At 36.6% G+C, this 12,031-nt stretch overlaps 1 protein-coding gene across 1 annotated transcript; it reads left to right on the top strand.

Annotated features, from left to right (window-relative positions):
• Nucleotides 1-7,040: 7,040 nt before the first annotated feature.
• LOC127192203 (olfactory receptor 52M1-like) lies at nt 7,041-7,985 on the top strand. Its single transcript, XM_051149526.1, has one exon. It carries the CDS (start codon nt 7,041-7,043, stop codon nt 7,983-7,985), a length of 945 nt encoding a protein of 314 aa, XP_051005483.1.
• Nucleotides 7,986-12,031: the final 4,046 nt, after the last annotated feature.

The raw sequence follows: 12,031 nt of genomic DNA, 5'->3' as shown, positions 1-12,031 counted from the left end.
AAAGGTAAAGTCAACCAAGATGACATCACAATTCTGAACATCTATGCTCCCAATACAAGGGCACCCACATATGTAAAAGATCTCCTAAAAAAGCTTAAACCACACATCGATCCCCACACAATAATAGTGGGAGACTTCAACACCCCACTCTCACTGAAGGATAAGTCATTGAAACAGAAACTAAGCCGAGAAATAACATCATTAACCAATGCCATGGGTCAAATGGATCTAACAGATATCTATAGAACCTTTCACCCAAACAAGAAAGAATACACCTTCTTCTCTGCACCCCATGGAACCTTCTCCAAAATTGATCACATCGTAGGTCACAAAGCAAGCCTCAACAGATACAAGAGGATTGAAATAATACCTTGTATCCTATCAGATCACCATGCTCTTAGGCTGCAATTCAACAACAACAGAAATAACAAAAAGCCTACACGTTTGTGGAAACTAAACAACTCTCTGCTAAATGACACCTGGGTCAGGGAAGAAATAAAGAAAGAAATCAAGGAGTTTCTGAAATTCAATGAAAATGAAGAAACAACATACCCAAATTTGTGGGATACATTGAAAGCAGTGCTAAGAGGAAAATTCATAGCACTAAGTGCCTTTAAAATAAATTGGAAACATCGCACATAAGCATCTTAACAACACAACTGGAAGCCCTAGAAAAAAAAGAAGCAGAAACACCCAAGAGGAGTAGACGCCTGGAAATTATCAAACTCAGGGCTGAAATTAACAAATTAGAAACTAAGAAAACAGTCCAAAGAATCAACAAAACCAAAAGCTGGTTCTTTGAGAAAATCAACAAGATAGACAGACCATTAGCCAAACTAACTAAAAGGCAGAGAGACAGTATTGAAATGAACAAAATCAGAAATGAAAAGGGAGACATAACAACAGACACTGAAGAAATTCAAAGAATCATAAGATCCTACTTTGAAGGCATATATGCCACAAAATTTGAAAATCTAAGGGAAATGGACGATTTTCTTGATCAAGTTCACTTGCCAAAGTTGAGTGAAGAACAGATAAACAAGTTAAATAGTCCCATTTCCCCTACAGAAATAGAAGCAATCATCGATGGTCTCCCAACCAAAAAAAGCCCAGGGCCAGATGGTTTCAGTGCAGAATTCTACCAGACCTTTAAGGGCGAGCTAATACCGATACTCTTCAAGCTACTCCAAAAGATAGAAATGGATGGAAAATTACCAAATTCATTCTATGAGGCCATAGTCTCATTGATACCTAAACCTCACAAAGACTCAACAAAGAAAGAGAATTTCAGACCAATTTCTCTTATGAACATAGATGCAAAAATACTAAATAAAATACTTGCAAAACGAATACAGGAGCACATCAAAGATATCATTCATCATGACCAAGTAGGCTTCATTCCAGGCATGCAGGGATGGTTAAATATACGGAAATCCATCAATGTAATCCACCATATAAACAAACTGAAAATAAAAAACCACATGATTATCTCCTTGGATGCAGAGAAAGCATTTGATAAAATTCAACACCCATTCATGTTTAAAGTTTTAGAGAGATCGGGGATACAAGGCACTTTCCTCAACATAATAAAGGCTATATACAGCAAGCCAACAGCCAAAATCAAAGTAAATGGTGAGATACTCAAGGAAATTCCTCTCAAATCGGGAACAAGGCAAGGCTGCCCACTCTCTCCATATCTCTTCAATATAGTACTCGAAGTTCTAGCCAGAGCAATAAGACAACAAAAGGAGATCAAGGGTATACAAATGGGAAAGGAGGAAGTCAAATTATCCCTCTTTGCAGATGATATGATAGTGTACATAAGTGACCCTCAAAACTCCACCAGAGAACTCCTAAAGCTGATAAACACCTTCAGCAAATTGGCTGGATACAAAATTAACTCAAAAAGTCTGTAGCCTTCCTATACACAAATGACAAGCTTACAGAGGAAGAAATTAGGAAAACCACACCCTTCACATTAGCCACAAGCAATATAAAATATCTAGGAGTTACCCTAACTAAGCAAGTGAAGGACTTGTATGAAAAAAATTTCAAAACTCTGAAGAAAGAGATTGAAGATGACCTGAGAAGATGGCGTGATCTTCCTTGCTCATGGATCGGGAGAATTAACATAGTAAAAATGGCCATCCTACCAAAAGCAATCTACAGATTCAATGCAATCCCTATCAAAATAACTACACAATTTTTTAAAGACATTGAAAGTTCAATTCTGAACTTCATATGGAAAAACAAAAAACCCAGAATAGCTAAAACAATCTTGTACAATAAAAGATGCTCCGGAGGAATCTCCATACCTGATCTCAAACTGTACTATAAAGCAATAGTACTTAAACAGCATGGTACTGGCACAGGCAACAGGCTGGTTGATCAGTGGAATCAAATCGAAGACCCCAGATATGAATCCACACACATATGGTCACTTGATTTTTTGACAAAGAAGCCAAATCCATTCAATGGAAAAAGGATAGCATCTTCAACAAATGGTGCTGGTCTAACTGGAGGTCTATGTGTAAAAAAATGAAACTGGACCCATATTTGTCCACTTGCACAAAACTCAAATCCAAGTGGATTAAATACCTCAACATAAAACCAAGACACTAAGCCACTTAGAAGAAAAAGTGGGAAAGAGCGGAACATATTGGCACAGGAGACAACTTCCTGAACAGAACACCAACGGCCCAGGCCTTAATGTCAACCATTAATAAATGGGACCTCATGAGGCTGAGAAGCTTCTGTAGGCAGGAGACACTGTCAAGAGAACAAAGCGACAGCCTACAGACTGGGAAAAAATCTTCACCAACCCTACATCTGACAAAGGTCTAATATCCAAAATATATAAAGAACTCAAGAAATTAAACACCACACCAAACCGAATAACCCAATTGAGAAATGGGGCTTGGAACTAAACAGAGAATTCTCAACAGAGGAGTATCAAATGGCTGAGAAACACTTAAAGAATGCTCAACCTCCTTAGTCATCAGGGAAATGCAAATCAAACAACTCTGAGATTCCATCTTACACCCATCAGAATGGCTAAGATCAAAAATTCAAGCGACAACCACATGCTGGCGAGGATGTGGGGAGAGAGGAACAACTCCTTCATTTGCTGGTGGGAATGCAAACTAGTACAGCCACTTTGGAAATCTATCTGGTGCTTATCTCAGAAAAATGGGAATAGGGCTTCCTCAAGACCCAGCTATTCCACTCCTTGGAATATACCCAGAAGATGCTCCAGCACACACAAGAAAATTTGCTCAACCATGTACATAGCAGCCTTATTCATAATAGCCAGAACATGGAAACAGCCTAAGTGTCCCTCAGTAGAAGAGTGGATAAAGAAACTGTGGTACATATACACTATGGAATACTACTCAGCTATTAAAAACAAGGAATTCCCGAAATTTGTGGATAAATGGATTGAGCTAGAAATGATCATAATGAGTGAGTTAACCCAGAAGCAGAAAGAATCAAATGGTATATACTCACTTATATCTGCATACTAGCCCAAGGGCATGTCCCACGAAAGCCTTCACTTACCAGGAAAACTGGGACAGAGGGGAAGGCATCCTATTGGGACTCTAAATGAGAGACGCATGGGAGAACAGCAAAATAAAAGGATCCAGAGGGTCCTAGAAATCTACAAGTAGAGCAATATGATAGGCAGATTTGGGCCCAGGGGTCCCGCTCAAACTAAGGCACCAGCCAAGGACAATACAGGAGGTAAACTTTAAACCCCTTCCCAGATCTAACCAATGGTCAGAATATTCTCCACAGTTGAGTGGAGAGTGTGATACGACTTTCTCACATACTCTGGTGCCTCACATTTGACCATGTCCCCTGGAGGGGGAGACCTGGTGGCACTCAGAGGAAGGACAGCAAGTAGCCAAGAAGAGACTTGATACCCTATGAGAATATATAGGGGGACGTAATCCCCCTCAGGAACAGTCATAGGGGAGGGGAATAATGGGAAAATGGGGGGGGGAGGAATGGGAGGATACAAGGGATGGGATAAACATTGAGATGTAACAAGAATAAAAAAAAAAAAAAAAAAAAAAAAAAATTTTTAGTGGTTAATACTTGTGTGAACTATATTTGAAGCCAAACCTGTGCAAATTCAGATCCTGCCATGACCTTTTACTGGCTGTTAAAATTCAAGACAAGTTAAAGTGTATCAATAATTCTATCTCCTTATCTGATAAAGTGTAAATTTCTATATTACAAAGGATTATTTTAAATATTAGGAGATAAAAGAGACTTTTAAGTATTAATTCTGAAGCCTAGCAAATGATAATTAATCTCTCAAACAATACATATAACATTTCTATTTGGTACTTTTTTTTAATACACTCAAATATTTCAAACATTAAAATACACAGAAGGCATCTGGAAAATGTCTTTATTAATCATCTTTAAAGATAGTCACAATAATTATCCTTCATAAAAATTACTTAGTTCTGATTGTTTCAGAAAATAACCATTATCCCAGGGGATCATTAATATCTCTTTAAGCAACACCCTTAATCAGAAGAAATCTGTAATGAACTGTAAGCCCAGCTGATGTAAGTTGAATGGGCGTTGAGTCTGTTCATTATAGAAGGGAGCCCTACAGAAACTGTCAGCTTTTAACATGGTTAAATAAAGAGATGGGGAACAGAGATGCACTTGCATTTGCATGGGCAGAACGATGCAATTCTCTAAACGGTATGTTTATTCTTTGAAGAACCATATTAATGTTAAGGATAAATTCCACGTGTGCATACTAAAATTATTAACCTTCGGTAAACGTTTTAAGTATAGTTACTTGATAGCTAGCCATGATCTAGAACGATAAACAATCCAGGTTAGAATGACAATAGCATTTGAACAGCTTGACCAGGACAGACCATGGTGGCAGCGACATTTGCGTGCAGAGAAGAACTAGTTTTGGCTTCTTTAACATTAAAAAGTGATCTGCCACATCAAGGTTTGTAGTTAGAAAAGTGCTTCTTCTTGAGATGCTCAGTTCAGCAAGAATAAGCAGGAAACCATCTTTCGAAACAACTCAGACTGCTATAATCTCTTAGTAACAGTAAGTGCTTTTTAAAAAAGTAAATCACAGACTTTTGAATGCCTTAATTGTAAAGACAGCTTGGATGTCTGTGATCACTGCTATGCTTATCTTGACTTAAATTCCAACTTTGTGTATATACCAAATGTCATGGGTATTCACATACACGATAAATTTATACACTTAAATACCAGCTTAGAAATGTTAAACTAATACGAAAATAAAAGCCGTGTTTTAGGTGTTAGACCTGGCAGCACACTTCTTTAATACTAGCATTGGGATAAACAAGCAGGAGGATCAAGATTTCAAAGCCATCTTAAATTTCTACAAAGAATTTTAGGGCATCTTAGGGTGCATAAGACTCTATATCTATAACTGTCTATTCAGTCAGTTGATATCCAAATTGCTAAGTCTGTAGTGATAAGAAAGAGTAAAAAGCAAAGAACAGATTTCAGACTAAATCTATTGGGGCATAAATAATTCTCCTAAACAAAAGTGTAAAAAGAAAAGTGTTCATTCAAGTATCCTTTTCTAGCACGTCACCTGCTTCTATCTGTTCACCAACCTGAATTCAGTGATAAAATCTGAAAGAGAGAAACCTCAGAGTATGTGTAACTGTGTATCATTGCATTTTGTTTGAGATAATTTTGAATGTAACCCCTGGCAGAAAAAATTAAGCTCAGCATAATTAAAACAAATGGTCATTATAGTGAGGCATGGTGGGATGGCCTTTGCTTTGAGACCCATTCTGTGATACTGTTACATTATTTACAATGTTCTGAGGTCATGTTTTATACCTGCAAAGCTGAAAATTAGTATTTGCTTTGCACAGAAATTCCAGCTAAGTATTAATAGGTACTGCATTCTAAGATGATATTTTGTTTGCGTTTAAAGAGCATCTAGGCATTATTTTCTTTCATCAATTTATATGAAAATAATAACATATTACACTCGTGTTAAAGCATCAAAAGATGTACAAATATTACCACTTCCATGCCAAACATGTCCAACATAATGAAGATAAAAAAAAGGGCATGGAATATGGGGAGTAAGCTGAAACAGAAATTAAGGCTTAAATTAATAAAGTATATACATTGAGAAATTTTACATAAGAAAAACAAACCTTGTTCGAAAATTCTTGTTCATTTTCAAATTTTAGATATTCTGACATGCAGAAAACTCTCTATATTTGTATACCAGTAGAAAATGCCTCATGGGTATCAATTCTATGACAGTCTTAGCAAATAAGAAATCGATGGACAGTTTATGGAAGACAATTCCAAATTCTTACTTAAAAGCACAAGAGAGCAGGGGGAGGGCAGGGGATGGAGGAGAGGATATTTAGGTGTGATGTAAAGAAGGAAACGTTTATATGCAAAATTTCAAACTTATTCCATGAATAAATCAGATGTTCCTGAGAATTAAACAAATTCTGAATACAAAAAAAAGGTTGGCATTTTGTTTTATCTTATATCATCAAGTCAGTTTAATGTTTTAAAAATATAGGAGATTTTTCATTTGATTTATAATCAACTTGGGGTGTCTGAGTATATGGTTTTACCTAATGTCGCTAGGAACATTTCCAACACTCTGCTTCAGTGCTTCTCAACCTTTTAAATGCTGTAGCCCTTTTATACAGGTCCTCATCTTGGGGTGACTTGTAACCATATAATTACATTCAATTCAATGTTCAACCATACAATAATATTCATAATTGTAATTTTACTATTGTGATGAGTTGTAATGTAAATATCTCTGTTTTCCTGTGGTCATAGGAGACCTGCAAACAGTTTCTGACCCAAAGGTTGAGCATCATTGCTTTAGTTAAAGCTTGGGTAGTGATGCAGGGTGAGATTTTTGGGATACTGAGGTTTACTTCTCATTTGTTTTCAGAGTTACTTGTACCTACCTTAACAAAACACACTCACTGTACCAGGCGGACTTCAGCCACACACAGTTGGCAGTTGCCACCATGGGGCCAGCTAATAAATCCCAACTTTCTCCACGCACCTTCTGGCTGATGGGCATCCCTGGCCTGGAGCATCTCCATGTCTGGATTGGCATTCCCTTCTGCTCCATGTACATGGTGGCAGTAATGGGGAATGTGACCATCCTGGCTGTGGTGAGAGCAGAGCGCAGCCTCCACGAGCCCATGTTCCTCTTCCTGTGCATGCTGTCCGTCACTGACCTGGTCCTCTCCACATCTACACTGCCACGCATGCTCTGCCTCTTCTGGATGGGAGCCCATGACATCGCCTTCGATGCATGTCTTGCCCAGATGTTCTTCATCCACAGCTTCACGGCCATGGAATCTGGCTTCTTCTTGGCCATGGCCATTGACCGCTATGTGGCCATCTGTGACCCACTGCGCCATGCCACAATTCTCATGCACAGTCGCATCGCCAAAATGGGAGCGGTAGTGGTGCTGCGGGGGGTAGGCTTCTTCTCCCCACACCCCATCCTGCTCAAGCAGCTGCCCTATTGCAGAACTCGAATCATTGCCCACACCTACTGTGAGTTCATGGCTGTGGTGAAGCTGGCGTGTGTGGACACAGGAGCCACCAAGCGTTACAGCCTCAGTGTGGCCTCTGTTATTGGCTCCTGTGACGGTTTCTTCATTGCCCTCTCTTACGTTCTGATCCTCCGTGCTGTCTTCCGTCTTCCATCTCGAGAAGCAAGTCTTAAAGCCTTAGGCACTTGTGGCTCCCATGTTTGTGTAATCCTTGTTTTCTATTCCACAGCTGTCTTTACCTTCCTGACCCACCGTTTTGGTCACAATGTAGCCCCCCAAATTCATATCTTTATAGCCAATATGTACCTTCTAGTACACCCATTTCTTAACCCCATCGTTTATGGCATTAGGACAAAGAAAATTAGAGAATATGTTCTTAGTTTTCTTAGAGTAAAAGTTTCCTGATATCTCAGTAGTTGTCTGCAGAGAGAATAACAACATAGGACGAAAGTTACACAAGTAACTCAAGCCATCTTTGAATTTTCTCACAGAAATTAGAATTTTTTTGTTTCATATTAGGAACAATCTCTTCAGATAATATTAACATGTGAATTCTAATAAAATTATCAAGAAAAAATTCTGGGCACCCGCCTATTAATGGGTGTACTATAAACTTGATGAGTATTGAATGCATCCCTTAATGTGTTGCTTTTACCAATGTGTGATTTAATAGATAACAGCTTTATTTAAATATGAATGGAACACAGATTACATTAAAATCTTAAAAACAATCCTATGAAGAACATGTAACTGAAAAAATTAATAACCCCTGACTGTAAACAGTTACTATAAATTATCTAGTAGCTCCTGAGTATAAGGAACATTTCATCCAGCCATGGGAACTGGCGCAGTGACTTCTCATTTAGATAGTGTGGCCCAACACTGCACCCGTTAAGCTCACCGTACCTAATTTCCATATACTTATGGAATATTTTCTCCCCACTAAGAGCAACTTGTGGCAGAGCATTTGTCCAGTATGCACAGAGTCTAGGGCTCATTTCTCTAGTACTGCATAAAGCAGGTGTGCTGAAAAAATTACAGTAACTTGTCTTCACAATTGGATTTTGACCTTAACTACAAACACTTGGTCTATATTATAATGGTCCTCAAGGCTTCTATAACTTTCTTTCTCCCACCACGTATTTATTGCTATTTACTCCAAGAGACCTGTCAAGAGCGATGAATTAGATTCGTTTTTATGTTTATTCGTTGTCATTGCTTTTTGTTAAATAAAATGTACATACCAATGTATAGAGCACAGTTTATATTTTCAGGTGACTAGTCTATCAGAAACAGTGATAATCAAGTTATTAATGAGAATGTAAGTATATTTGTTTTAAAAATAGACATTTATCTACCACTTAAAAATAGTAATCCCTGACTTCCTTTCTTTGTTTATGCAGGGAATAAATTCTTTCAGAACCAGCCAATAAAGTCAAGGTTAATTTCACTAATGTGATGCTGTCTTTATAAAAAATATGATTTCTAAATAATTTTTAATATTTATTTTCCCATTCCTTATTTTATCTTCAATCTAGGAGCTTCTTGAAGGTATATATCTGAGATAGTATACTCTTTATTAAATACTATTGTTCAGTCTTTTGCTTATCACTAAAACTGCTGCAACAAATATTTTTTAAAATTACTATATTTAGCATCTCATCTACATGTGCCAGAGTTTTCTTCCTAAAGTTAGATGCTGAATATATACATAGATAAGTAAATAGATAAAAAATAAACAGATTAGTAGATACAGACATGTGTGTGAAGAAGACTTAGTAAACTATCAATCTCCATGTTCTCTTAGTTTCCCCTACATCCCTCTGTGCTCTTTCCTACCCATGAAGACTCACATCTGCATCCAAACCACACCATTCTCCACATCTTTTTGTCTTTGCTAAGAGTTTCCCACCCTCTTACATCTTTTTTATCTAGGAAGAAAAAGTTGTTATAAAAAATCCAACTACCACTTGAATTCCTGTACTTTGCCTGAAAGACTAATTCCTTCAACCCATACTGACAAAAATTCACACTGAAACCATTGTGAAGAATGTCTTCTCAGTATACAATAAATATACTCCACCATATAAACAATCCAAGAGACAAAAGCCACATGATCATGTCATTAGATTCAGAAAAAAGCCTTTGACAAAATTCAACACCCCTTCATGATTAAAGTCCTGGAGAGATTAGAGATACAAAGGGCTACCTCAACATAATTAAGGCAGTTTACAGCAAGCCCAAAGCCAGCATCAAATTAAATGGAGAGAAACTAAAAAAAACTCCACTAAAATCAGGAAGACAAAGTTGTCTGCAGTCTCCACATCATTCAATATATTATTTGAAATCATTATCTAGAGCAATAAGACAATAAAGTATCTTTATTGGCAGACATTATAGTATCCATTGAAAAAATTCCACAAGGAAACTCCAACAGCTGATAAATACTTTCACAAAGGATGTTAATACAAAATGAACTCACAAAATCAGTAGCCTTCTTATATACAAATATCAAACGAACTGAAAATGAAATCAAGGAAACAACATCATTCACAATAGACTCAAATAACATAAAATATCTTGGGTTAACCCTAGCCACTTAAGAGAAGTATTGATTTTAATTAGTCTTGATTCAAACAACAACAACAAACTCTAGTAAGTGATGTAATAATGAAACAAGATAATTACATGTTTGTTTTTCAATATCAAGCTTTGATTACATATTCTTCAATTTTCCTCCATTGGCACATTATAGAGCCATTCATAGGACCTAGTATGAACATTACTGTTTAGAGGAAGGGCATTACACTAACCACAGTTTAACCCTTTATTAGGAAGGGTGATTTTTTTCCATTTAATAAATTTTATAATATTAAGTTACTTCTTGTATATTTTTCATTTTCAAGATTTCCAAGTGATAATATTATAAGAAATCAATGCATTTTCTATTACTAACAAACGAATGTTTTATATTTATTTAAAGTTACATTTTCCTTTGTTCTTTTATTTATTCTTTCATACAATGCATCCCAACCACAACTTTCCCTCCCTCTGCATTTCCCAGTCTTCTCCTCCCCTCTTGTAGTAAAATAAATTCCTATAGGTTCTCCTTGAACCCTCTTCTGACTGCCTCAGCCTCATTTATGTTCATGAATAAGATTTTTTTACATTAGGTTTGAGTGTTAAATTACCTAATTTTACCTCCCATTATCCAAGGAATCAATTGAGACACCAAGAACATTGAACAACTCCTGCTGATGGTTTTTTGTTTTTTTGTTTTTTGTTTTTTGTTTTTTGTTTTTTTGCTTTGTTTGGATTATTTCCAGGTTTTATTTTGCTCTAAGCAAGAGGTGTTGATATTTGTTTAGTCACACTATACTACTGGGCACAAATCCAGACTCCAGTACCCCAACATGCTATACCTGCATTTATTCTATAGAGCCATTAAAATAACAAATGATGATGATGAAAATCAGCCAGAGAAGGTATATCAAATGTAGAGACATTGGAAATAGAACATATAGAGTGGTCCAAGGAAACTTAACAATTTTATCTTTTAGTATATTCCCAATTAAAAACTATACTGCAAGACACATTATATGTACATCCTTTCTTTCTTCCTCTTAGATATCTAATTTTATGTTTTTTATATTTCATATATTTATATTGTATGTACATCATTTCCCCATCATTCTTGCAACTCCTACTCTACCCATTTCCTGCTCCACTTCAAATTCAGTCTTTTTTCTTTAATTTGTATTAATGTGTGTATGTGTGTATTGTATTAACAACCTATTAACCCTATTACTAGGGTCAAGCTCACCTGATTAATTATCTAATACCAAGTGATGATTACCCCAAAACGTATATATTTGAGAAACATTATATCTTTAATTATTAAAAGAATTCCCATGAATATTCAAAGGACTTGGTGTTGTATTTCCCTCAAAACTTTCCTCTCTGGCATCTGCTGGGCTCCTTGGAGAGTACAGGAACACCTGGGTTATTCTTTCAGCCCCTGAGTGGCTCCACTTCTTCACCTGCTTATATATCTGAGGTCAGCAGCAGGTAATAACTATATCAGCACCCGTTGATAAAGGTAGGATCACATATGTCACAAATATCTCAGCATTCCATTTACCAGATAGAAAGAATACAAGTACTTGGTTCTTATGAGAGCCACAGGGATCAGAAAATAAAGTAGTGTTCAGCAGAGGACAGAGAACAAAATGCTGTGAAGACTGTGGTATTATACAAACAAATTTATTGTTTGACTTGTGTAAAACTCCCAGAACCCATTTCAATTCCATCTTTCAATTTGTATGAAGTTATAGACTGTATGAAGTTATAAATGATTGTATGAAGTTATAGACTATATGAAGTAAGTTACAGACTGTAGGAAGTTACAGACTGTAGGAAGTTATAGACTTTATCGAATGGCATATATCTTG

This window comes from Acomys russatus, chromosome 7 (assembly GCF_903995435.1).
Source record: "Acomys russatus chromosome 7, mAcoRus1.1, whole genome shotgun sequence".
NCBI lineage: Eukaryota > Metazoa > Chordata > Mammalia > Rodentia > Muridae > Acomys > Acomys russatus.
Note: the sequence above shows the minus strand (reverse complement) of the source record. Positions and strands in the feature narration are given on the sequence as shown.

Coding starts and splice junctions, on each gene's coding strand:
- LOC127192203 (XM_051149526.1), top strand. CDS start 7,041: ATGGGGCCAGCTAATAAATCCCAACTTTCTCCACGCACCTTCTGGCTG.